The sequence below is a fragment of the Bos taurus genome, chromosome 7 (genome assembly GCF_002263795.3).
Source record: "Bos taurus isolate L1 Dominette 01449 registration number 42190680 breed Hereford chromosome 7, ARS-UCD2.0, whole genome shotgun sequence".
NCBI classification, from domain to species: domain Eukaryota; kingdom Metazoa; phylum Chordata; class Mammalia; order Artiodactyla; family Bovidae; genus Bos; species Bos taurus.
Genome location: NC_037334.1, coordinates 61,612,998 through 61,640,657, shown reverse-complemented (window position 1 = coordinate 61,640,657; position 27,660 = coordinate 61,612,998). Strand labels below are relative to the sequence as shown.

Sequence of the window (27,660 nt, the reverse complement as noted above, 5' to 3'; positions counted from 1 at the left end):
CTGTAAACCTTAGAACCTGGCAGTTGCCAGGGCAACGGGGCAATACCTGTCTCTCCAGAGGAGATGAAGTTGCCAGGGTAACTGCTTCCTGTCTTTTCTGGGGACCATCCGGAACATGGCACCCACTGGCCGTTACCATGGTAACTGCCTTTTTGCCCCACTTAATCCCATCCTGTCTGTTACAAGGGCCCCACAGTTAGAAGTGGGGGTGGTGGGAAGACTGAAGATCACTTGTGGACTAAGTTTCTCTTCCCTTTCTGCCAGCCCCTCCCTAAGTCCATCACCTTGAGGGTGCTGGGTCCACCCACCCCAGGCCCACACAGGCCTGCAGTATTGTGTGTGGTAGGGCCAGGGCATCCGGGAGCAGGTTTTGCAGTGGAAGGCAGGCAGGTGTTGGGGAGGCAGTTACCGGGGCAACGGGAACAGGGCGTTTCGGAGGTGGTTGCCATGGGGACCTGGATGCTGACGAAGGCTCGCGAGGCTGTGAGCAGCCACAGTGCTCTGCTCAGAAGCCCGGGGCTCGTCAGTCAAGCCGGTTCTCAGTTCGCACTTGGCAGCACGGGCAGGCGAGTGGCCCCTAGTTCTGGGAGCAGCAGTGCTCCGGTCCTGGTCCTACAGCCCCAAGCCTCGCCTGCCCGCCCAGCGCCAGGATGGCCACCATCACCTGCACCCGCTTCACGGAAGAGTACCAGCTCTTCGAGGAACTAGGAAAGTGAGTTGCAGCTCAGAGAGTCCTGGAGGGCTCAGGGGGCTCATCATCATGGGTTGGGGGGCACCTGCACTGCTTCCCGTGCACACAGGAAGGGAGACAATGTGCTTGGAGGTGCTTGCATGTGCAGAGTGCCTAGACTTGGGCACAGGCATGTTTGCCAAGATGTGCCAAGGCTAGCTGCGTGAGTGTGTGTGTAGAGGTGAAGGGTTGACAGTGCGTGGCAGTGTCTGTGCATGCAAACACACACACACACACACACAACTGCACATGACCTGGGCACACACAGATTCTTAGAAATTCAGGATTTAAAAGGGTTTTTCCCAGTCAGCTGAGTCCAAGGCTGGAATCCTCTGTTGGGTTTTTTTCTTGAGGTGGCCATCTGGCCTCAACTTGGTTACTTCTGGTGACAGAGAGCTCATCATCTCCTGGGTAGTTCCTCCTGCCTTTAGGCACCTACAGCAGCTGTGTGGATTGGCCGACTTCTCTTTATAAGCACAGCCCCTCCCCACCTTCCCCCTGCCAGCTCTGCCAAGGGTGAGAGCAATGGTACAGCAGGGGTTAATAACTGAGCCACTGTTGAGACTTCTTGGGTGTTGGGAGGAGGGGAGAGACAGTCAGTGAGCTGTGGGAAGGGGGATTCTGCTAAGGCAGGGGCTAGTGATGTGAGGGTGCACCAGCTCTTGTCCCTCGGCAAAGTTGTCCAGCCTCAGAGCTCATTTCCTGCCTTTGATGACTGGTGTGGAGAGAAAGATGGGAGGAGGTGGGGGAGGGAGAGGAGAGCCCCTTAGGATAGCCCCATGGATTGTGGAGTGTCCAGGGAGCACTCCCAGGTGCCGCCAGCTAGGTTTGTGAAGCAACTGGAGATAGATCCATAGTAGGGGTACAGTTCAGAGGCAGAGTTTGCCCTATGGGCAATGCAGCTCCAGTGCCCTGGGTGGCCCCTGACATAGTAGCAGGAGTGCAGGGGAGAGGCACCCTGTAAGCAGGTGTGTGCTGCTGTAAGGTCTGAGTATGCACACGCAAAGGTGCATTTTGATGTGTGTTGTTGTGTAAGCACTGACTCTGTGGTACACTTGCGTGCACTGAAAAGGTGTGCAAGTGTTCATGTGTATGTGCCCTGGGGGAAGGTACTGCTGTGTGCTTTATGTGGAAGTCCTGAAAATGCAAGTGTGCCCTGCAGGGGTGGATGGATGCAAGCGGCACAAGGAGGTCCGTTGGCTGATTTGCATGAGAACGAAGGTGCATACATGCGTCACTTATGTACACATGGTTGGAGCTGTGTGCACATCAGCTGTATGTAAATATGTCTGTGTAAGGATGCGCAGGTGGGACTTGGGCTGGCTGATGTCCCTGTGAGGTCTGGATATGGACATCTGTGTGGACCGGGGTCCATACCCATGGGAAGGTTTATGTGTGTGTGTTTGAGGCCTGGGCCCATGGGCTCGGGTGGGAGTGTGGCTGCTGAAGGCATGTGCGAGCTCAGGCTGGTGTCTGCATATGTGTGGGAGGTGGGCCCATGACTGTGTACAAGAAGGCTGCCCGCACACACACATGCACACACACACTTGCACACCAGGCTATCCTGATACCTATAGGCATACACCAGACCCTTGTACAGAAACATACCCATGTGCAGACGTGTACTCACTCCTGTCTGCAGACTTCCTGTCTTTCTGAGTGTGTTTTTGTCCTGGGGGTGGGGTGTGGACAGCAGGAATGAAATGTTTGGAGCTGCTCTGGAGGACCCAGGCTGTCTGCCGCACTTGTGCAGGGACCCCTTCTCAGCTGGGTTCCGGCATCCACGGGAGCCAAGGATTCCCTGATCAGCTGGGCGCTGCCTTTCAGGGTGCGACCAAGGCTCAGTTCTGGGAGGACTGCGTCACAGAGTGCAGTGAAATGGAGTTGAGATGTGACTCAGGCGCTTATAAAACTGCTGTTTTGCCCTAAGAGGAGATGGATATCATGAAGACTGGGTGGTCTGGTGGTGACTTGGCAGGGAGTGCCTTCTTGAGCCTTCTTGGCTCCACAGTCTGCCAGGGCTCTTGCAGGGATCAGGGCATGGGCAGAATTTCTGGAGCCCTTTTGTGACCATGGCAGAAAGACTGAGGGTGGCAGGCATGGCCAGGCCTAATCTGATCAATTTCCTTCCACAATTACCAGTGCTCTTAACCTTTTTAAGGTCACATATTCCTCCAGGAATCTGATGAAAGTCTATCTTCCCTAGAAAAATGCTTGAACCTACGAAACAATGCGGGCAAGGTCAGGACTCGCCAGATGTCAGGAAGCCTAAGGATGGGGCCTGAGGATGCTTGTATTGGAAAAAAAGGAGATGAGGTGCTACCCCTCTGATGCCTGGGTTTAAAAGGCCAGGCTGCATCACTGGGGAGGCAGGGCTTTCCTGATTCACTCGAAGCTCCAATCCAAATGACCAGGTAGTGGCAGCACCCAGCACAGGGCACAAGGCCCGGACCTTACCACCCATAGTGCTATGACACTGGGCTGGCCATGGCACCTGTTTCCCACAACCTGTAACCTGGAGATAAAGAGGGACTGGGAGGATGGAGTGAGATGGTTCTCATGAAGACACAGTGATGCCTGTGGCACCCTGAGATCACCACTGCCCTCAAATGGGGGCTGGCACCTGCCAGGGCTTTGCTTTTTGACAGGAGTTTGCCCAGCTTGGCAGAAGGGGTTGACTGAGCCCTGCCCCTAACCCACCGGGCTGGCTGGGATGGGACAGGCTCCTCTTCTGTCAGGATGAGCAGCGCAGATGCCTACAGGGACCATCCTTCAAGGGGTGACCCAAGGCCCTGGCCAGCCAGGACACTGCTGTTACCACCTGGAAGCTGAGCTCCCATTTCTAGGAACCCACTTCAGATCACCAGCATGATGACTGCCAGAGGCAGCTAGGCTGGCCCTCCAAGGGGCCATGGGGGCCTTTGACCTCCTTTTGCAGGGCCCTGGCCTCCCAGCTGCAGAGAAGGACAGGAGGAGGACACGAGCCTCTTGAGGGATTCCTGGCGCCCTGCCCAGGGTCCTGACTGCAGGCCTTCGAGGACCCTAGGGTAGGGCTGGCTGAGGATGTCAGAGGAGGGGCTCCTGCCCCGCCTAGGGGGCAGCCAGCTGAGGGGGTTGAGGGGTTGGGGTCAGAATTAATGCTCTAGGGCCTCTTGATGCTCCTGGATGGAGGTCCCACTGCAGTATATGATTCACATAAGCCAGGAACTTGATTCCAGTTTCCCTAGAGGGTTGGGGTGGGGCTGTCTCTGGGAACCCAGAGACTAGCTCACTTCCTCCTTCCTTGACCCATCCAGTCCTCCTTCCTCCCATGGGAGAGGCAAACAGAAGCACAGACCTTAGGAGCACAGAGGCTTGTTTGGAGGCAGGAGGCAGGTTGCAGCACCCCCAGCTCCAGGGTCAGAGTGGGCCTGGGCGCTAGGGTCAGAGCTCCCTGCAGACCCAACCTTCTGGAAGACCAGGACCCGGGGTGGGTGGGGCAGCGGGGAGAGGAAGGGGTGAATTCCAGGAGATAGAGAAGGAGGATGCCTCCTCTAGCCCTTGACATTCTCCGGGCTTTGAATCCCAGTCCCAGGAGAGGTTAGTTAGGGAGGCAGAATTACCCTGCAGCCTGTGTAATCACTGGGCTGTACAGAGAGAGCCTGGGAAGGAGATTTTACTTGAGAGGGGGAGGGAGAAGGGAGGGAGGCTGGAGAGAACACACAACCCAGTCTTTTCTCTTTAGAAAAGGATCTGAAATTGACTCAAGGGTGGTGTTGGAGCTGGGGAAAGGGTTGCAGGGGCCAGCAAGATTGCCCGAAGGAGAGGGAAGAGCTGGCTCTGGAGCCCCCATGGCTTTGTATCATGAACAAGGCTCAGGCTGGGCTTGATCAGTGGGGGACACTGGAGACCAGAGGCAGCTCCCTGTTCTGGGGTGGGGTGGAGGTGGGGAAGCCCAGGGTCCTGGGTGCTTAGGTTCCTTCGCTCTTGGACACAAGCTCTGACGCCTGCAGGTTGCGTTTCTCAATCCCACTCTCTTCCTGGCAGGGCTGTTAGGAGGATCCTAGGTGTAATACCGGAGAAGAGAAAATACCTGTGCCATGAGGCACTATCCCCCGCAAAGACAGGACTGTGCTTTTATTTTGCTTCTGACAACCTGTCACCTTTATAGCGCTTTGGGGCCAGTGTGGCACTTCTCCACCCACTAGCTCATCTCTGAGGGAGGGAAAGGACTTACTCACCCATCTTACAGATGAGCAGACTGAGGTCTGAGAAGGTGAAATGACCTGGCTCAGGGGACTGGTGGCAGCACTCAGGCTTGCGTGTAGGTCCCCAGCACCGCGCATATGGAGAGAAGACTAATAAGGGGTGCCCCTCGTGGTGCCCTGCCTGGGGAACACTTGCAGGGAAGAAGGGTGTGCCCTTGCGGGTGAGGGAACTCTGAACCGTCACGTATCCTCCCATCATGATTCTGCCTCTAATTGACTGTGCCAGATCCCTTGTCCCTGGTGTGCCTCAGCTTTACCATCTGTGAATTGGGGATCAGAGCACTTCTGCAGATGCTGGAAAGCACGGTTAGAGTTGCTACCCTCTTTAGCCTCTGTGAAAGGCACCTGTGGGAAATTTCAGGCTTCCCGAACACCAGAGCTGGGAGGACCATGGACATTGTCTCCTCACAGCATCAGTGGTGGAGCCAATGCCCAGAGAGACGCAGTTTGCCCAAGGCCGCAGGAAGAGCCTGTGGCAATGGTAGCCAGGGTAGGGGGCCAGGTGATGTTCAGGGGCCAGCGGCTAAGGATGGGAAGTTGGGGGGCAAGTGGGACAAGGGAAGGGGATAGCCTTCCCCCACTCTTCCTCCAAGCCACCAGAGCGGAAGGCACGCACATGTGCTGGTGCTTGCCGCAGCCCTCCGCCCCCACGCGGCCGCCCCCACACAGGCTGAGACACTGACACTGCTGAGCCCCGCTCCCGCCTGCCCGCCTCCCTGCACGGCGCGCGGTGACTGCTGCCAGCATCCCTGCAGTCTGGGGCCCCGGCCCTCCCAGAGGGTGAGGGCACAGCCTTGGAACGCAGTGCCTGAATCCTGTTGCTAGTGCACACGTGCACATAAACACACACGCACACACACACACGGGTGCATATGGATGTGTGTGTGCCGACATACTGGCTCCAACAGGACATGAAGCAAGAGCCTTACCTCCCAGTGCAGGGAGAGCAAGATGATGCTGGTAGGCTTCCGGGTTGCCCCCCTACCGCCACCATCTCTCTCTCATTCTCCCTTGCTCTCGCTCTCTTGCTCTTGCCGTCTTTCTCTCTCTGTCCTTCCCTGTCTTACTTCCCTGCATCTCTCTAGTCCGTTTTTCTCTATCCTTCCCTCTTTTGTGCGCTGGTCCCTTGGCCACAGTCCACCCCTCCTACACACACGTTGATGTGTCACGGTCTTTTCCGAGCCTCTCTGTGGTGTGGTAGGAAGCTTCCCAGCCCAGGCCAACCTGGCGCAACCTCTGCCCCACCACCCGGCATGTCACAGGCTGCTGAGACCCAGCCCAGGCACTAGATCTAGGTCCCTATGGGACTTGGCTGCCCACCAAGATGTCAGGTGGGGCTGTGAGGCTGGTGGGACCTTCTGTGCTAGAAAACACTGACGGCCTTGATGTCTCAGCGTCATATAAAAGGAGGAACAAGTCTGTGACCCTTGCATCCACTCAACAAGTATTTCCTGAGCACAGACTCTGTTCCTGGCCTCGGGCTGAGCCCAGCAGGTACCACATGCCAGACTTATGTCATCTCTGCCCATTTGGGGCTTACGGTCTAGTGGAAATCTGACATTAACTAAATCACTTCAGATATTGTTATTTAAATGCAACTGGATAAAGGCTATGAGCACAAACATGGGGTTATAAGCTACAAAGAGACCTCAACTGGTTGGGGTGATGGAGGAATCAGGGAAGGCTCCCCTGAGGCAGTGACATTGGGGAGTGACAGCTGAGTAAGAGCCGGTCAGAGGGAAGAGGGTGGAAGAGTGTTTCTCAGAGTGGGAACAGCACAGGCCAAATCTCTGAGGTGTGTCTTTTGATGGAGTGTGTCAGCTCCAGGGGGTTGGTGGTCTTACTCTTCTTAGGCATGCTCTGTTGCTTTCAACTTTTTTTTTTTTTTTGGCAACACCATGGGGCATGCAGGATCTTAGTTTCCTGACTAGGTATTGAACCTGTGCTCCCTGAAGTGGAAGCATGAAGTCTTAGCCACTGGACCACCAAGGAAGTCCTTGCCTTCAACTTTTGGATACCTAGGGGCTAGAAGGAATATTAAAAACCTGTAGCATGTCTAGAAGAGGTGGGAGGTGGGCCAGGTGGCCAAGGTCTGGAAGCCAAATCAGGTGAGAGAGGGCCAAGAAGCTGGGGACTCTAGCAGGGAAAAGAGACCCCTCAGGGTTCCCTTCCCTTATCCCTGGAGGGACATCTTGAGCCCCAGAGATGATACAAGACTGCTCTATATGGCTCTGGAGGGCAGAGCAGGGCCACATGTCTAGAGTAACAGGGAGGTAGATTTCAGCTCAACCTAAAGAACTTTCTCATTGTCAACTGATCCTCTACCCCCAGATGAACATGGCTTGGGAAATATTGAGCCCTGTTCCAGCAGATACACATGTGGAAGCCCTCTTCTCACTGCTGGGTCTTGTTTCCCTCCTTGCCTGCATCCCTGTCCTTGTCTGGTAAGAGGCTTTGCTACAAGCACGAAGTGGGAGATGGTTTAGGGGTCAGGATAGCCTCAATTGCATATGAATATCAGAAGGAAGAGTGCTCCCTTGTCTTAGGGATGGGGAAATAAAGTCCAGAGAGGGTCAGGGGCTTGCCTGAGGTCACACAAGTCAGTGACACATGAGATCTGGGCCCTTCAGCCTCTTTCCATGTCAATTCTTGGCTTTTCACTCCTTGGAGCCTTTCTCTCTGAAAGTCTTTGGGGTGTACATGTAATTGAAGCCAGGCCAGGAGGCTCCCTGAAGCTGGGAGAAAGCAGCCCCTCACCATTTCCCCCTGTTTTGCCTGCTATGATCCTGTCACCAAGCCCTGTGGATATATATTTTTTAATTTTCCTTTTTGTAACCCAGTCAAGAAAGCCTAGGCACAGCCCAAACAAGGAACATGTTGGAACTTCTGTTGGTTCAATGTTCTCTGCAGCAAACAGACTCTTCCGGTTCCCAGGCCTTCTGTGTCCCCAGCAAGACTTCTGCTGGGTTGGCGTGGGGCAGGCCTGGGAGTGCGGGACGGCTCGAAGACACTGCGTGCTTGCAGCATCTTTTGGAGTCTGGAAGTGGGCGGCAGCAGCTGGGGTGGAGAGGAGGAGGGATGTGTGGTTTCAGGAAAAGGTCCTAGGATTTTCTGGCTCTCAAATGCTAGTTTGTGGAGTTTGGGGAAGAGCTGCTATGCTGAGCTGGGGAGAAGAGAGAGAGAAAACCAAGCAAAGGGGATTCTGAGCCCCCAGCCCCTGCCACCTCTGCTCTGTTTGCCATCTGGGGACCTGCATAGCTGTGTTTGTTTGTTGTTAAGAAAGGATACTATTGCTTAAAAAGAAAAAAAAAAGAGAAGGCTTACAAATGATCAACAGTTGATTTCACAGATGGATAAACTGAAGCCCCCACAAAGTGAAGGAATTTGCTTAAAGTATATAGAGGTGGGTGTTATGGAAACAGGGGCTTCCCAGGTGGCTCTAGTGGTAAAGAACCCACGTGCCAATGCAGGAGACATAAGAGACATGGGTTCGACCCCTGGGTTGGGAAGATCCCCTAGAGGAGGGCATAGCAACCCACTCCAGTATTCTTGCCTGGAGAATCCCATGGAGAGAGGAGCCTTTGCAGTCCATAGGGTCGCAAAGAGTCGGACATGACTGAAGTGACTTAGCACACGCACACACACGTTATGCAAACAGGATGTTCCTTTCATATCTGAACAAATCTGATTTCAGCTTTTTAACTGTTTGAGGAATCTAGAAGTCCTCAGAGAATCTCACATGAGCCACAGTCACCCCCCAAAACACACACTCATTCCAACTCACAGGATGTTGTATATCATTTCCCACAAATCCCCCACCCTAATGCCCATCTGTGGACCACAAGTTAGGGGAGTCTGAGAGTTTAGGGTATTGGAAAGAGCAAAGGATGATGATTCAGGACTCCTGGGTTCAAGGTCTTGGCCTCAGTTTCTTTAACTGTAGAATGGGGAGAGAGTAGACCTCAATGGCAAGATATTACTGCAGTGTCTGCTGCAGCAACCTGTGGCCCACACTCCGGCCCCTCAGCCGGGGCTGCTCCAGCGACCAACCCCAGCTCTGTGCCTTCCCCCAGACATTCAAACCCCATCTGCTCTGGGTTCCATGCCCCCAAGCCTTGCTCTGTGCCAAGTGATCAGACCAGCTAACCTGGCCTGTGAGTTATTGACCACCAAGAAGTATTACAAGTTAATCCTCTCACAGGTAACAGGTCTGTCTACCTTTGAGCAGAAACTTTCTGAACTCATCCCAGCTCATCTCAGAGAGGTAGAATGCTTAGGCATATTAACCTGGAGTGGTGAGATTTGGAGAGAGAAAACTGGACTTTGATTAAGAGGTGCCGATCACATAGTATTTCTAGTGAGCAGCTAGAAATTTGGGACTAGAATTCTGAAGCGAGGAATGGCTGTGCAGAAGCAGATTTCACTCTTGGGTGACACTCAGTGGCTTTCACCATTCTGCGGGGTTGAGGGGAGGTGGGCAGGGGCGGTGGTGGTGGTCAGAGAATCCCTTGTGAAGCTAATGAAAACTATGCGTCCTCTGCACAGAACAATGCACAGACACAGAATAATTTAGTTAAAATTTTAGAGATGTTCACGAACACCCAGAGCCTCCCCACAGATCCCAGTTTCATGGTCCTGGGTAGAAGGGATGGCAGGGAAAGAGGTAAGGATTGGTGGAGAGAGAACAAGGAGTAGAGATGTTCAGAGGGGGATAGGAGGGGGATGAAGAAGTGAAAATAAGTTGGGGGGGGGCTGCCAAGGAGAGTGTGGTGACCCAGAAATGAGAGGGAAGACAGGCCTCAAACTGGGTAGCCACTGGGGCCAAATGTCACCTGTCGTGGGGCAGGCTAGGCAGATCAGGCCCACTGGGGACTGCAGGGGCGGGGGTGGGGGCACTGGGTGGGTGGGCCTGGCACAACTTTTCTTCCAGGGAGCCGGGGGTGGGAACCAGATTGTGGTGGGTTTTTGAAGCGTGGGAGGTGGGAAGAGGAGGCGGCGAATGTCGGACACTTGCTCTGGAAGTTTGGCAGCAGAGAAAGGAGGAGGAAGGAAGTGGCCAAGGCTTGTGGGTCGAGAGAAAGGCTCCTGGTTTTTCAGCTTTTCAAGTTTAGGGGAAGGATGGTTGTTTATTTTTCCAGAATGAGGGAGTCCTGGGTGTGTTTGAGGAAGCAGCCAATGAAAGGAAGACCCTAGAGACTGACGAGACTCCTGACAATCAGACCCCGGAGGAGTGCAGAGTGGCTCCGGGACTGTGCCATCATAAGCCGTGTCCATCCCCGTCTGCTGATACCCATAGGCACGCCCCGCGCTCTGGAGTGAAGGTGGGGAGTTGCCTTGAGGGCAAGTTGGCGGTAACTGATCTTGGGTCTCAGGGACCTTTTCCCATCCCTATGTAGTAGATACTTCCCACAGATGGCCCAGGAGGAAGTGGGGCTGTGGCTCCTCGTGTCCATCTTTCAAGTGGAAGGATAAGCAAGCTGATAGCCAAGCTGAGTGAGGACCCCAGGTGTTTGGAATTACTGCGAGTCAGCATTTTGGGGTATTTTGGTCCAGAGAGGGTGATGAGCCTCCTGTGGGCAGGCAGCCAGCAACTCCCAGGACACCGTGCCTCCCAGGCAGCCGGAAAAGCAATTTCCCAGTGTAAATCTTGCTTTTCACGGCCCATTAGCACGTTCCCACATTTCCAGCCACGATGGACCCACTATCAGCGTGCCCTCGCCCTTCCCGTCTGTCTATTGAACCAGGTGCTGCCTCCCTGCCTGCTTACACCCAAGGGCAGGTTGCTGGGGCCTGGGGAAGCACCCCATCCCCTCACGATGGTCCCCACACACCTCCTCCCCTGGCTTGCTTCTTTCCTGAGCTTGGCAAACAAGGTCCATTTTGCTTCTGATGATGCCAGCTGTTCTCATCACTTCGGAGATAATGATGCCTATAAAAGGCATTGTTTCCTGAGCATTTACTACACTCCAAGGATTGGGCTAAACCCACTGCATACCCTAGTCTTATACTGAATCCTTGAAACAAGTGCTCAGGGTGGGTACTAATCTTTACCTACATTTTGCAAGGGAGGAAAATGGTCTTACCGAGGTTAAATAAATTGCTAGTAAGTGGCTGGACCACAATTTGCACTCTGGTTGGTCTGGTTCAGGACTGCCAGTTCTTATGCACATAGAACTTCACGATCCAACCTGGTGGTCACTAGCCACTTATAATGACTGAAATGAAATAAAATTAGAAATTCATTTCTTCCGTCCTACTAACCAGATTTCAAGTGCTCTATAGCCATAGGAGGCTAGCGCCTGTCACAATGGACAATATTTCCATCATCGTAGAAAGTTCTGTTGGACAGCACTAGTATAGAATATTGAAGGTGGAGGGAATCCCCTGGTGGTCTAGTGGTTCGCACTGGGTGCTTTCATTGCCATGGCCTAGGTTCAATCCCTGGTTGGGGAACTGAGGTCCTGCAAGCCGTGCTACACAACCAAAGAAGTAAAGAACATTGAAGGTGGAAAGGTCTCTATATTTTTTAGCCTCATGCCCACACCAATCCCCATGAAACCCGTGAGGCCCACACTGGGGCAGACCCCTCCCTAAGACCTCCCAGCAGGGCTGAGATCTGAGATTTTGTCCCTCCAGTGTCTGTCTATCTCACACACACTCCTCCCTGCCCACATTCTGTGACCCTCTCCTAACACATGTACACACCCAGGGTGACAGCACATGTCACCACATACTTGAGGGCATTGACAAGCTGCTGACATACACGTGTGGGCAGACACGTGCCCCTGAAACCTTTGCACCCAGAATCCACCCGAGGACATCCCCCACCTGCCAGGGCCCTCCCATGCAGGCTTCATCCCTTCCTCCCTGGACCTCTGGTCACTCTCTCCCACTCTGCCCTCCCCATCCTGGCCTCCTCCCCTTTTCGGCCCTGTCCTGTTTCCAGGCTCCTGCCCACCCACCCACTGGCCACCTGCTCAACTCAGGGCCGTGGGAGGAGTGGGCTGGCTCTTCCTTTTGCCAAAGCTGCTGGGCTGTGGCCACTTGCTCCCACAGGACGAGCATGCAGAAACATGCCTTTTTTTAAACAAAAGATTAAAAAGAGAGGAAGTTAGGGCTGCGATCTTGCTGCCTACACTCTCATTTTTGCTACAGAGTCTCCTCTGCCCCCCCATCTCTGATCCCCAGCACCAGAACTGGCAGGGAGGAGCCTTTCCACTCGTGGATGAAGACCTGAGGCCTCATAGGTGGAAAACGGGCTCCCTGGCCCAGACCATTTCCTCGCCCCATCAGTGATCAGCATGCCCTGGCACTGTGCCCAGGGTTTCGCGTGTGTTGCCTGACTTAATCTCCCCCCAAACCCAAGACAGAGGTATTATTTTGGCCCCCATTTTGTAGGAGGAAACAGTTGAAGTGCCAAGTTCAGTATCCACAGCTGGGGGTCAGTCACAATCAGATCACAGGGCTTTGTGAGCCCAGAGCCCCTGCTTTTGGGGGTCACACTGTCTTGCCTTTCGTGGAGTCAGGAGAACAAGGACAGGTGACCTGGATTCTTGTCACAGCCTCGGGAGGAATATGCCTGCTCCCTTGAGGCTTCAGTTTCATGCCCTGAAAAAATGGGGGATCGTAATCTCAACTTTGCAGGGTTGTTGTGAGGGCCAAGGAGCTTAGTGGTGGAGGTGCATCGGGAGTGTACATTCTGGGTGTGCGCGAGGCTGGTGTTCTCTGAATCGTTTTGATAAGCTCCTCCCTCTACCTGCGTGTGTGCTCAGTTGTGTCCGACTCTTTGAAACCCAGTGGAGTGCAGCCCGTCAGGCTTCTCTATCAATGGGATTCATCAGGCAAGAACACTGGATTGGGTTGCCATTCCCTCTTCCGGGGGATCTTCTCAACCCAGGGATCGAACCTGCGTCTTTGGCATCTCCTGCTTTGGCAGGTGGATTCTTTGCCACAGAGCCACCTGGGTTAGAACCTGGGATTTACACAAAAGCTCGACACTGTGTTGTGAGGAGGAAGTTCAGCAAGCATGACTTCTCTTATTTTATAGACATGGCTCTCAGGTCCCCAGTTCCTGGGGTAGAGCCTAGGTTTGTGGAGCCTGTTAAGCCTCTGCACAGAGCCCCACGCATGTGCTAGCTGCCAGTGAATAAGACAAACCTTCCTTTCCTGCCCCTCCTCTCCCTGGAATCCTCAGAATCTTTCCCAGAAGGGGCCATCTGAAACATGCTCTCTCCTCTGGGGTTTCTGAGAATCATGGCCTCCCACTAAGCAGGAACCTGAAAGTCCCGGTCCGAATAGGGTGGGCACCTTCTTCAAGTACCTGTTCCTGTTTCTAACACCCCAGACTGACGCCCTCTCCCTGTCTAAGTTCACTTAAATCTACCTCCTGTTCCTATAGTAACATGTATGTAGGCCCTGTTGGTCCTTAGGAACTCTGTCTAGTGGATGGACGAGCAGCTGTGGTCCTGGGCTAGTGGGGGAGGTGTGGTGTGCTGTGTCACGGGGAGGGTGCTTCTCAGGGAGGGAGCCCCAATGGCTGCTCCCTCCACGAGGAGGACAGGCAGAACGCCCCCCCCCTCCGCCGGATGGCAGTCCGTAGCTGTGCCCGTGAGTTCTGGCCTTCGCCAGCTTTCCTACGAGGTCACATTTCCTGGCCTCTAGCCCACCTCCCAGATCTTCCTGCCTCATCCTTCTCCAGTTTCCCACCCATTCCCTTCATGCTGCTCAGACACGAAGCCAGTGACAGAACACCCTGGGGCCTGTGAGAACGGGCATCTCTGCCAGCCTGCAGGCTTCCTCAGCGCCTGCCAACGTCCGCCCCTGCTCCCATCAGCTGCATCTGTGTAGCTGGGACCTGCCTGTGTGCTTAGGAGAGGGGATCAAAGTTTGGAAGATATGGTGGGGCGTGGCCACGTCAGGAACCTGGGTGTGCAGGCCCGCAAGCGGCAGGCTCACTAGGTGGAGAAGCCAAAAATCTGGGGCTGCAGATATCTGAGTTCAAAATACAGCACTGCCTGTGTGACCTTGAGCACTCTCCCCTGAGCTACGGGGAAGCTCAGAGTCTTGGGCTCTGCCTCAGACTTAAGGAATCAAAATCTGCCTTTTGACAAGATGCCTGGGTAATTCATATGCACATTAAAACTGGAGAAGGTTGCACAGGAGACTTGTTTCTTGCCATTCACCTGTGGCACAGAGTCGGACACTACTGAAGCGACGCAGCAGCAGCAGCAGCAGCAGGGCGATAACAGACCATGGGCAGTGTCTGGCCCCTCAGGGGCCTCCTTTGTGATGTGAAGGGGTTGCGCCAGATCATGTTTGTAGTGGAAGGTATAACATGGCACCTAGATGCCAGATCTAGCCCCCAAACTCGTTTTGTTTGGCAAAATATTACATTTAAATTTGTTTTGATTTATTTATGTTTAATTGGAGGATAATTGCTTTACAGTATTGTGTTGGCTTCTGCCATCTATCAACATGAATCAGGCCACAGGTATACATATGTCCCCTCCATCTTGAACTTCCCACTCCATTCGACCCCTCTAGGTTGTCACAGAGCATTAGATTTGGAAATTTCCTGTGTGACACAGGGAGCTAATTTTTTTGGAATTAGATACCAGTATTTAACAGAGAAGGCAATGGCACCCCACTCCAGTACTCTTGCCTGGACAATCCCATGGATGGAGGAGCCTGGAAGGCTGCAGTCCATGGGGTCACTAGGAGCCGGACACGACTGAGCAACTTCATTTTCGTTTTTCACTTTCATGCATTGGAGAAGGAAATGGCAACCCACTCCAGTGTTCTTGCCTGGAGAATCCCAGGGACGGGGAAGCCTGGTGGGCTGCCGTCTATGGGGTCGCACAGAGTTGGACACGACTGAAGTGACTTAGCAGCAGCAGCAGCAGCAGAAACCAGTATTTAAAATTTGGGAAATGTCACTAAAATATCCAGAATTCTAGTTTTTCTTGAAAAATCAAATAATGTGGAAAATGGGCCACATTCCACATGGAAACAATGTCTCCTATGAGCCATGAAACCCACAGCCCTTGCTTCGAGTTCTTCCAGCCGCAAATATTTTGAAGATAAAAACCCAGGAGCCTCTAAAAACACATGAAAAAAAAAATGCTTAGCTTCACTCTTGATATAAGAATTCCAAATTAAATCTACATTGAGTCACCGTGCTCCACGTCTCACTAGTAAAGATATAAAGGTTTGATCACACGTTGTATTGACAAAGGCAGAGGGACTCCCCTCACATATTAGCATGAAAGTTGGTACATTTCTAAGATGGATCGTTTCTCGTTATCCTTCAGAAGTACCCAACAACACCTTGTATTGTTTTGTCACTAAGTCATGTCTGACTCTTTTTCGACCCTATGGACTGTAGCCTGCCAGGCTCCTGTCCATGGGATTTCCCAGGCAAGAATACTGGAGTGGCTTGGCACTTCCTTCTCCAGAGAAAAACAACAGCTACCCTTGACCAAATAATACCTGTTCTAGAAGTTTATTTGCAGACACTTGTATACATGAAAAGTGAAAGTGAAGTCATTCAGTCATGTCCAACTCTTTGCAACTCCATGGACTGTAGCCTACCACTCTCCTCCGTCCATGGGATTTTCCAGGCAAGAGTATTGGAGTGGGTTGCCATTTCCTTCTCCAGAGGATCTTCCCAACCCAGGGATGGAACCTGGGTCTCCTGCATTATAAGCAGATGGTTTACCATCTGAGCCGCCAGGGAAGTCGTGGGAAATGTAATTCTAAGGCACACATATGAGGTTAGGCATTGCAGAACTGTCTGTCACAGCTGTAGACTGGAGCTATAGACTGGGACTAACCTGATTGCCTGTCGATAGGGGACTGGCTAGGTAAATTATAGGACAGCCCACATGATTAGGTGAAAACTCTTTATGTGATAATATAGGAGGATCTCTAAAAAAATTTCTGAAGAAGAGGGTACAGAGCAGCATGCAGTGTCCAGTATTTGCATGGGGGAGGGGGGAGCTATCTATGGACAGATGCTCTGGTAACACTGGCCACCTCTGGGCAGGGGACCTTGGAGTCTGGGATATAGGGATGGGAAGGAGTCACTTTAACTATCCACACTTTTGTATCTTTTGAACTTTGAACCATGTCACTGTGTTAACTACCCAAAGAAGAAAAAACTGAAAACTTCCAGGGACCTACTGCTGCTGCTGCTGCTAAGTCGCTTCAGTCGTGTCCGACTCTGTGCGACCCCATAGACAGCAGCCTACCAGGCTCCTCCGTCTCTGGGATTCTCCAGGCAAGAACACTGGAGTGGGTTCACCTTCCAGGGACCTAGATTCTGTGATTCTAACATTGCATGATTTTAGTGCTTTAGAATTTGTCAAGCCTAACTTAATATGACTGGACAAAGCTCATCTCTCACGAGGCCAATTTCCTAACAATTTACTACCAGTGGTTCCCATGGGTCTCCAGGCCTGCTCTGTCTCCGAGGTGCGCCACTAGCATCCCCTACGAGCTCGAGCAGCCCTGAGGGAAGGCTCCCTCCCAGCACAGAGCAGCTGCATGAACTGTGGTGTCTCCTGGGAACATAGCCCTTGGGCCCCCGCTCACCCTCTTTGCCTCCTTTGTCCTAGGGGAGCCTTCTCAGTGGTGCGCAGGTGTGTGAAGGTGCTGGCCGGCCAGGAATATGCTGCCAAGATTATCAACACAAAGAAGCTCTCGGCCAGAGGTAGGTGCTGGATCCATGCCTGGCCCGCCCTCCTCCCTTCATCCTTCCCTCTATCCCTTGGGTTAGAACCGGGACCTGGGTCTCTCCTTCTGGGTGATGCTGCGGTCAGAGGTGGGGGCTCTTCTTCCTGCGGGTACTATGAGAATAGACTCCTCCATATTTCTTCCTTAGGGGGTCTAGACTGGATGCCATAGCCTCTCACAGGCCAGGCTCTCTGCCCCTCATCCACCCACCCAGGTAAAGACTAAGCTGCCAGGCAGGCCCTCCTTTCCCTGCTGTTCTGCCATTCACCTCCATTCTCACAGCCAGGCCTCTGCACCTGCCTCTCTCTCTGCCTAGATGCTCTCACCTGGCTCCTTACAAGGCTGGCACTTTGTCAGCCTTCAGGTCTCAGTTCAATGTCACATCCTTTGAGAGACTTCCCTGACCCCCAGATCTGAGGGGGACCTCCCCATTTTATGTCTCTTGTTACTGTTTACTATCTTTGTGGCTTTCTCCCGATGTGGAGTTATCCCATTTACTGGTTTGGTACCTTGTTTAATATTCATCCTCTTTTATGACCATGAGCACCAAGAAGGTGGGGCTGGGTCTCATTCCTTGTGTGTGCCCAAGCACCCGGGACAGCACCTGGCATATCCGGGTGCTCAATCAGCGTCCCATGAACACCAGGTGTGCTGTGCCTCGACCGCGCCAGTCCACCTTCTGGTTCCTAAATACTCCCTTGGACAGTGGCTTCCCAGCCTGGAATCCCCTGGAGAGCTTCAGACATTCCTCATGCCTGGATCCCACATCCCAAGGGTGTAATTTAATTAGTCTGGGCTGTGACTTGGGTTTTTGGAAATGATCCCCAGGTAATTCTAATTTGGACGTGGTTCTAAACCCGCAGCATCAGCATCATTAGGAGATTGTTAGGAATGCAAATTCATAATTCCAGATGTAAGGGATCAGAATCTGCATTTTGACAAGACACCGGTAATTTGTATGGACTTTAAACTTTGGAGTGTCTGCTCTGAAGCTATGTTCTTGCCCTTAGCATGTGGTTAGGGTGGTGATGGTGGTGACTACAGTTGGGGAAGATTGTCTTCAAAGATCTCCACTCTGAACAGTGGGTCTGAGCTGCCTTAGGGACCCCCAGGATATGGGGGGGCATTCTGGTGGGTGAGGCAGGTACAGGAGGGGGCTGTGCAGCCATGGCTTGCGCAGCGTGGAAGGGGGTTGGCAGAGTGTCCAGGTGTTTGTCTGGCATAGCGGCAACTGTCTGGGCCAGGGCCCAGCAGGTGTGGGTTTCACAGAGGCCGGTACAGGATGTTCACATTGGCCCTCACGGGCCTCCCAGCAGGCTCCGTGTTGCACCGTGCGCTGCTGCCTTTCATGTCTCTGGCTCAGCGTTGCTGGGAGCCCAGCACTTTCTAGTTACTGAACTCCCCCGTAGACAGATCAACATCCTGCAGGGAAAAGAGGCTGGGGTGGCGGCGGTCCTCCGAAGACCGGGGCCCACCATGGCACACAGCCCGTGTGAATGTTCGTGCGGAAGGGAGAGCCCTGCCGAAGGTCCAGGGCCAGAGCCTGGGGCAGGAAGTCAGGGCAGGCAACAAGGCCAGCAGGGCCACTGCCTCACACGCAGATGCTGGGGCTCGCCCGGCCGTGGCTGTGTGACTAGTGGCTGTCCGGTGCCCTCTCTGTGCTTTATATCACAGTTGGTCAAGGGAGATGTCCCAATCCCTGAGATACAGCAGGGGCAGGGCTTGAGCCATGGCTTGGGGTGACAGGTTGGGTTGCCACCCCCTGCAGTGAGGGAGAATCAGGAACCAGGGTCCTCCCTGGATGCTGAGGAATCTTGGGCCTGTTCACCACAGTCTCAGAGCCTCATCCACACACGCACGAGACAGAAAGAAACACGTATAGGGGAATGGAAGGAGCATTGCCTCTTTTCGGGAAGGTAACTAAGGCTTTGGGGGAGTGTAGACTCTGGTCTGTGCAGTAACTGCCAAGCCCCCTCTCTGGTGACTTAAGAAAGCTCTGACCTCCTGGGAGGAAGGTGCCCAGGCCTAGGTGAGTGTGAGGGGCTAGGGGGAGGGTCTCAGAACCTTCCCAAAGAAGTCTGCCAACTGCGATGCTTTTCTCCCAGCTTCCTTTAGCACGTCTCTTTGTTCATTCCTCCTGGGGCCTGTGGTGGGGAGCGTTTTAATGCTGGATGTTTGGCAACACACGCCAAGCTTCTCCTGCTGGCACTCCTGGGTGACTCTGGCAGTTCCCAGCAGGGGCCATGCCCCCCGGGGTGTCCTCCATCCCCCTCCCCCGGAGCTAGGGCTTCCCCTTTCCCATGGGGCCAGCCTCTTTTATTGAGCGGCTCCCAAACCCGGGAGATGATTTTTGTGTGTATTTTTAAACTACTCTTTTTATATAAAATGCTCGTACTATAAACAATTCCAAGAAGCCATAAAGACATGAAATGAAAGGTAAAAATGTTTCCCTGTCCCAATCCCTGCCAAATCCCCCTGGGAGCCCTTTGAAAGCTACAGCTGTCCCAGTTCCACCCCTGAGGGTGGGGGATTCAATAGGTGAGGGCCCAGTTCCTGCCTTTAGAAAGTCCTGTCAGCAGTGACAACAGCCAGTAGATGCTCAGCGCTAACTCCCTGCCAGGGGCTCTGGAAGCTTCCTAGCTGCAGCCTCACCAGGCAGACAAACAGAAAAAATTCATCAACATTTTAGGGGATGGTGGGCACACGGACCTAGCCAGTGCTGCCAAAGGTGACTGGTCCCCGTCCAGCAACCTCCACAAGCCTCACTGTCCACCTGGATACTGAGGGTCACTTCCTCGGCTCCCTGATGACCAGTCCCACGACACCAGGTGGGAAGCATGGTATGAGCTCATTCAGCTGTCCCTGAGCTTCAGGTTTATGCAAGGGAGCTTGCAAGGAGGCAGTGAGACGCATCTTTATTGTCTTTCTCATCTACTCCCCGACCTCTTCCCCTTCTTGGTCCTCCAGATTATTTCTCCAACTGCCCAGGATCTGGAGGCTTTTTGAAGTCCTGTGGAGGGAGGGGACATTTCCTGTTCTGAGACTAGAGGTCTATTTTCTGCCCTGGCTCCTATGCCTCTAGCCAGAACCCCGCTGCCCACATACCTGCTGGAGCCCACTCAATCTGCTGGCAGAGCCCTAAGGCTTCCCCAGGTTCTGTTCTTCCCTGTCATGCCCTGCGGGTCCTGTCTGGTCCCAGGAACCTCTCCCCAGAGTTTCCACCCACCCACTGCCTGCCGAGCTCTGAGCAGACCTGGCCCCCTTAACCCCAACACCCTGGAAGTCTGCCCCCAGGGAGGGAGGGAGAAAATTCACAAAGCATCTATCACAACGGGTATTAGGAGCAAGACTTCCTGGTGCCCGAGCAGGAGGCTGCAGACTAACTTCTCTCAGATGTCTCACCATCATGGGACTTCACTGAACTGGATGGATTGATTTCTCAATTATGAAAATAAGAGGCAATACAGTACAGTAATTATGAACACAGGTTGAAATCCCAGCTCTGCTACTTCTTGGGTGTGGGAATTTGGACAAGCTGCTTATGACTCTGAGTCCTTGGAACATGGCAGAGACCGACAGTCAAGGTCTTGCTGTCATCACACCTGTTTTCTAGGGAGGGAGACTGAAAAGAACATTAAACACACAAGTAAGCTGGGTATTTTCAAGTAGTGATGAGTGTTAACAAAGAAAATAAGACAGGGTAATGGGGGTGTGATGAGGCTGGAGGAAAAGGCAGCTGGGAAAGCTAAGGAGGTGACATGGTGCTGGGACCTGCTTGAGGAGAAAGAGGCAGCCACGAGAAGACCCAGGAGAAGAGTATTTCAGGCAGAGGGCACAGCAGGTGCAAAGGCCCTGAGGTGGGAAGGAGTTTGCAGTGCCTGAGGCCACACAGGAGTCTAGTGTGGGGGGAGCTTCAGGGCCAAGATGAGGCAGAACTCAGCACCCTGCAGGGTCTTTCTGGATGTTTTTGAGGAGCTTGGATTGTATTATAAGTACATTAGGAAGCTGTTGGAAAGTTTGAAGGCAGGATCTCATTTATATTTTAATAAGAAGTCCTTGGCTACCCTCTTAACTATTGACTGGGGGCCTGGGGGAAGCCTTTAAGAGTAGTTCCTCAAAGTTCTGAGTTGTAACAAGGCTTGACCACATTGATGATTACCTTGATTTTGTCAAGAGACTGCTTAATGGAGCAAGGCCTCAAAGGTCAAGAGGAACTCCGTCCCTATATTTCTTGAGGTTCCCTGCATATTAGACAATGAAAACATTTCAAACAGAGTTACAAAAATTATCATATAAAGTATATGTTTACATTCAACAAATTAATGCTTTTAGCACTGAAGGTTGCAATGCAGTGTAATTGTACTATGCACAAGATGATTACAAGATTTATAAAAACAGTTCCTAGCATTTCCAGCAGTAATGTCTGGTAACCAGTCACATGTTTAAAGCTGTGTGACCAGCGTTTTCTTCTTTCAATCCTGTTAGTGTAACTCTGCTCCCAGGTGACCTTACATGGAGAAAAACATCAGAATTCTAGATTTAGGTCCTTTGTCCCCTGAATGTGTAGCCTGAGCCAGGAGTCCCCTCACCCCCTCTGATAGGTCCCACTTTGAGCTGCCTGGCTTTTGGTTCTGCTGGGGATGGGTGGGTTGGGGGCAGGGTCTGGAGCTGGGGCGGGTTCAGCCATCCTCTGCTTACTGAGGGCTCTTGGCCAGCTCTGGATGGGGATCCCCCTTGTTTGCCTGGGAATCAGCCTTCCTTCCCCTCCACCTCCCTACCCTGAAGGATTTGGAAGGAGACAGAGAGGGAGGAGAAACGAAGATGCGCCCAGCTGGGCCAGCCGTCCCCCTCTAGCCTCCAGCTGCCTTCAGCTGGGGAGTGGAGCTTACACTCTACTGAAAGAGGATTGGACTTAATTGCTTTGCTGATGGAAAAGCCACATTTCAGTATTGATCTTGGTTTCTGCAGCCCTTGGAGGACAGCTGGTGATTCCGCTAATGGAGAGGGGAGGGGACAGGGGAGCTGGCAGCCTAGGGACAAGGCTGGGATTTTCTTCCTCCTCATCACCATCTCTGATGCCCACCTTCCTTGGAGGGGCCATTCAGAGAGCGGGGTTCTAGTCCTGGCTCCACCACTGAGTGTCTGTGTGAGTTCCCTCCTGCGGGCCTGAATTTTCCCACTGGGGAATAGGAGACAGATGGAGATGATAGTGATGAGTCAGGGTGTAGAGACCAGGACAGCACTGGGTTTTGAGTTTTATTTTTATTTATTTATTTTTTGAGTTTTTTTTTTTTTTTTTTTTGCTGTGCCACGTGCCCTGCAGGATCTCAATTCCCCTACTAGGGGATGAAGCTGAGCTGTGGCAATGAAAGCCTAGAATCCTAACCACTTGGCCACCGGGGAACTCCCCGATAGGGTTTTACAGCTCACCCGTGGAGCCTGACTACCTGGATAGAAAGCGTGGCTCCTCTGCTCACTGCAGTGTGACTTTAAGTCAGATACTTAACCTTTCTGAACCTCTGTTTCCTCCTCTGTAAGGCCAGCACAATGGTAATGTTATCCTCAGAGGATTATTGGGAGGCCTTGAGATGTGTATAGAGTGCTCTGCATAATACCTGACACATAGTAGATATTCTGTATTTGTGACTGGCTCCTATTATACTGGTGGGTTTTTTTTTTTTTTTTTAATTAAGGCATTAAATACCAGATTGTGAGAAAAGCACCACAAAGGAAATTGAAAAATGTTTAAAACAGGGACAGTGATGTCCACAGCCCGGGCTTGTCAGGAGGACTGAATGGGGTCATGGGTATGATTGTGCTCAGCAGTCTCAGAGTCAGAGATCATAGGTACAGATCCTGAACAAGGCCTCTCTCCCAGGTGGGCAGGGAAATCTAGGGGCTTTGGACAGAAGTCCCAGGAAGCAGGTGGGAGATCTCTGGGTAAGCCCCACTACCCTGCAGATTCTTTGGGGTTCTCTGTGTCCTGGGTGCTGACTCCTCACACATGAGGCATCTTCTGTAAATTAATACAACCCTTCTCCTGCAGAGAATACCTACTCCCTTAGAAAGATTCGTTTATTCAATCATTTGTTCTTTCACTTAGTTATTTCTTCTTTTTTTTAAAGGTTTAGCTTTAGTCATCTTTTTATTTATGTATTTAAAAAATTGTATTTATTTACTTACTTTTGGCTGTGCTGGGTCTTCATCGCTGCATGGGCTTTCTCTAGCTTCAGAAAGCGGGGGCTGTTCTCTAATTGTGGTGTGAGGGCTTCTCATTGCAGTGGCTTTTCTTGTCATGGAGCATGGGCTTAGGGCGCTTGGGCTTCACTGGTTGTGGCTCCCAGGCTCCAGAGCACAGGCTCAATAGTTGTGGCGCAGGGGCTTAGTTGCTCTGAGGCATGTGGGATCTTCCTGCTTCAGGGATCGAACCCGTGCCTCATGCATGGGCAGGCGGATTCTTTACCACTGAGCCACCAGGGAAGCCTTCATTTATTTCTTGAGCACCTTCCATAGGCCAGGGATTTAGGTAGATGCCAGGGGTACAACAGAGACCAAGTCCTCGCCCTCAGGGACAGCGACATCCCTGAGACAGAGTGGCATGTGCTGTCTAGGGGCCCTGGGAATGCAGAGGAGGAGCCCCCAGCAGCTGGTAATCAGGGTGGGCTGCCAGAGAGAGTGACATCCAAGGATGCCTAAGAGTGAGTGATGGCCAGTGAAGAGCAGGTGGGAGGCTGAGAGGGAGCTTTCCAAGCTGAGAGAACCGCGTGTGCGAAGGTCCCAGAGTGAGAGGGCTGGGCAGGGCAGGGCGTGCCTGGAGAGCTGAGGTTCAGCAGTTCCACAGGAGGAGATGCAGTGGGAGGGGCAGGGCTGGGGGAGGGCAGTCGGAGCCTGATGTGGGGGTGGGGGTGTTCCAGGCTGCCTGGACTTTGGCTCTGATACAGGCAGGAGATGCCCCTCGGTTAAGAACCCTGAAAACCGAGACCCAGAGCGGGGAAGGGACTTCTGCCTCATTGCAGCCTGGGTCTCTCTTCCGCTGCATCCCACTGCCTTCTTGGAGAACCCAGAGGCTCTGCCAGCTGAGCTTGCCCAGGCCCTGGGAGGGAGAGGTCATTAGAGGCTATGAGGAGGGAGAGATGGGGTGGGTGGAGATGCCTCCCTCCCCTGGACTCATCTGGGCATCTGTGTGTTTCAGACCACCAGAAGCTGGAGCGTGAAGCCCGCATCTGCCGCCTGCTGAAGCACCCCAACATCGGTGAGCATGGGGGATGGGCGAGGGGTGTGGGTGGGGCCTGGCCCAGCTCCCCTGCCTGCCCTGGTGGGTGTTTGTTGAGGGAAGGGGGCAGCTGCTCTCTTCTTGGGGATGGCAGCAAATAGAGGTGGGAAAGGGGGTGTCTTTCATGGTTTCCATACTCCTCAGCGAGCAGCTTGGTTGGGGGGAAGGTGAAGAAGGGGCCCTTCCTCCCAGCCCACGCTGCCAGAAGCCTCCTTCAGAAAAGCTGTTTCAGGAAAACTTCCGAAGCTCTGAGAGACGAAAATAGGATAGGCTTAGCCTTGACCAGTGTAGCCCACTCCCCAAGCCCACTCCCATGCTGAGTCAGTCTGGCACCATGGCCCTTCTCACCTGCGTGGACCTGCAGTGCCAGTCTCTCCAGGCCAGCCCCAAGGTGGCCCCTGCCCCAGAGTGGACTGAACGCAGGCCGCATGGAGTGGCTGCGCCCAGGGCAGGCAGGATGGCTCTGAAATAGGACCTGACTGCCTGACCTCCCTTCCCCTGTCCCTGCACAGCTGAGGGGCTGTATCACTGCATGGCAGGGCTCTGAGTCATGATGGGGAGGGAGTGCAGATTCTAGATATAGTGCTGTCAGGGAATGGCTGTGTGACCTTGGGTAGGAGCACTACCCTCTCTGAGCTGCTTTCTCCCATCTTCGCAAGGAGAGGGCTGTCTGGACCAGCTGGGCATCTTGTTAAAAGGTAGATTCTAGTTGAGTGGGTCCGGGTGGGGCCTGAGGGTCTGCATTCCTAACACACTGTGAAGTGATGCCAAAGCTGCTGGCTCACCAGTCACACTTAAGCGGCAAGATCTAGGTGCTCTGTAAGGAACATTCTAACTCTGACAGCTACCACGCCTTCTCCCTTAGGAGGGAAGCATCTCTCTGTGTCCAGGGCCCCAACAGTTAACTCCTCTGCAGAAGAGTAGCATCTCCATCTGCTATTTATACCCATAAGGCACCTCCCCTTCCCCGTGCCTGGGGAAAGGAACAGAGCTGCACAGACAGCAGCTGGAGGCTTGGGGCTAGAGTCAGAGAAGGGGCAGCAAGGAGGCTGGCGGGGAGCCACCCTGGTTGGCCCCTGACCTGCTTATGACCATGGGCAGTTCCTGCCCAATCTGGGCCGGCCTCCAGCTCCCCAACAGTACAATGGAGGGAGTCATGAGTGGTCTTTGATTGTAGAATTCCACGGTTCTTAGAAAGCCCATTAATCCTGGAAGAGGGAGATGGGGTGTGTGTATGCACGCGCGTGCCACTGCACAGTTGCAGTTGTCTCCGGTCAACACTTCCTCATCCTTCAGTCGCTCATTCCCAGCTCTAGCAGGGAGCAGTAAGTTATGGGCTCTGGGGCTGACATTCTACAGTCAGATTCTGGATTTGCTGCTTAATTGCTGTGTAACCCAGGACATGTTGCTTAACTGCTCTGAAGTTCCGTTTTCTCATCTGGAAAATGGGAATGATAGATACCTTGTAGGCTTATGATGATCAAACAAATCATAGCACAATGACAGGCCCTGGGGAAGGGCTATGGATCATTTAGCTGCTCCATCCTTTCTCAATCTACACCCTCCAATAGAACAACCTTACCGAAAGACTTACCTTTTGCCTGAATCTTCGTGTGATTCTCATTCCTCCGAGCCATCAAGATTTTGAGTCATTGGTTTGGGGCACTATATATAATATTCTGGTTAAGAAAATGGAATTTTCAGTCAGACACACCTGGGTTCAAATCCAAATTCTACCTTTCATTTCGTATCTGAGCTTGGGCAGGCTACAAACTTCTCAGACTTAGTACCTTCCTCTGTGAAATAAGGATAATCATGGTACCCACTTTCTAGAGCTGTTGTGAGGGTTAAGTGAGATGTTGCAAGTAAAGTACTTAGCACAAGCCTGGCAGGTGGTAGAATCTCAGAAATGGCAGCCATAGTCTTCATTATCATCATCACTTGAGTTATGACTCCTTCATTCATTGACCTGATGTCAAGGACATCCGAGACCCCACCATGTGCCAAGGCCTCTGCTAGTCTCTGAGGATGTGTGGAAGAAATGAGGGTGGGAGAGGAGTGGGGTAGCTGATGGACAGGGAAGTAGAGAGCAGAGCTGAGATCCAGAACAAGAAGATGGTTGGGAGAACCTAAAACTATTGTCAAGGCTGGAAGGGTCCTTGGAGGTCCTTCTGAGCCTCCAAGCACCTCAGTTCAAAGTAGTTGTAATCTGTCCAAAAGAGTGCAGATCGGTCCAGATGTGGCTATAGAACCTGAGAAGTGGGTCTGTGCCCAAAGAAACTAGACTATTCAGCCTGCTTAGTGATCCCAGCCAAGCTCACTGCTCTCTGCCCGTGTGTGGCCACAGCCCAGCCCTAAGAGACAAAGTCAGGGAGGTCGCTGGCTCAGGACAGGGGGAACAAGCTGCACCATACACAAAGCATTTCCCTCCTAGATCTTGCTTCGGGGAGGACAGCACTCTGCTCTCTGTACCATTAGCACCTGCTGATGAAGTGGACCCCCACCCACACCTTAAAAGCCACCCAAGGAGCAGGAGGAGATAACCTGAGAGTTTAGCAGGTGATATGGGGTGGCAGAGGGAAGTGAGGTTAGTGATGAAGAAGGCGATGTCTTCATTTATTAAGTTCTTCCTAGTGCCAAGCACTGTGTTGAGTGCCTTACTAGCATCTCGAGTTAACTCCTGACACCAGTCCAGTGTAGTAGTATTGGCTCTGCTGCTAGGAAAGGAGGCTCAGAGAGGTTACATAATTTGCCCAAACTCACACAGCTTCTAAGAGGTGGAGCTAGTAAGCAAAGTCAGAGAGTCTGACTGCAGAGCCCATGTTCTCAGTACTTCTGTGGCCATCAGGGGTGTCTTGGGGGCAGTGGCCAGAGGAACAAATATGACCCTTCAATTTCTGAGAAAGAAATTGTAACTGTTGGAAATAGGACAGAATGTCAGAAGTTCATGAATCCAGCTACACAAATGAAAACTAGGTTACAGATTTGTTTGTTCTGTGACAGAGACAGCATAAGTCCATGAGCACAGACATGCCAGTCTCCCCACCAGGCAGTGGTACTGTCACATAGGCCATAGCCTTTGAATCCTTGCCTCTCTTGGGCTCTAGGCTGAGTTTTTCCTCAGGGTGGCCTCCAACCACAGGAAGAGAGGTTTTGTGCATGAAAACAGCACTGAAATGAGGAATCCTGTCTCCTGTGCCCTGAGCCAAGATTTAGCCACCTCTTGGGGACTGAAGCCAACTCCAGGATCATCCCGCAGGTGGGGACTGGAATCCAGCCCATATCCCCCTGCTCACAGGGCCAGCCTTCAAAATCAGCACAAAAGCACCATCGGAGCTAGAGGAAGCTCTGGAGACACTCTCTCCCATTCTGTCCATTTCCCTGAGCCCTGAGGACCTTCTCTAAAAGAGGCTGAGGCTTCTGGCCAGAGGGAACCCTAGTCTTCTTGGAGCTCCTCCCAAATGGCTGTTGACGTGGTTCTAAAAGCTCTTTCTTGAGATGGTTCTGGATGCAGCTTGGCTTCTCAGAGATTCTCACAATCACACACACAAAAAAGGAGTTAAAACCTCAAACATCTGAGCAGCGTAGAGGAGAAGGAGTTTGCTCCTGAAGAATCCTTTTGGAGTAAAGGGTCTTTCTCAAAACTTTATCTTGGTACACTATTAAAGCAAGTTTAT

At 52.6% G+C, this 27,660-nt stretch overlaps 1 protein-coding gene across 3 annotated transcripts in view; it reads left to right on the top strand.

Moving 5' to 3' along the window:
• The first annotated feature begins 463 nt into the window (after nucleotides 1-463).
• The window catches only part of CAMK2A (calcium/calmodulin dependent protein kinase II alpha), a 65,824-nt gene continuing 38,627 nt past the window's right edge, over nucleotides 464-27,660 (top strand). The window contains exons 1-3 of one of the 3 annotated variants that reach the window (XM_005209593.3): nucleotides 464-712; nucleotides 16,593-16,687; nucleotides 23,903-23,962. In XM_005209593.3, the coding sequence (XP_005209650.1) occupies nucleotides 651-712; nucleotides 16,593-16,687; nucleotides 23,903-23,962 (217 nt within the window). In that variant the 5' untranslated portion in view covers nucleotides 464-650. 3 annotated transcript variants of the gene reach the window in all.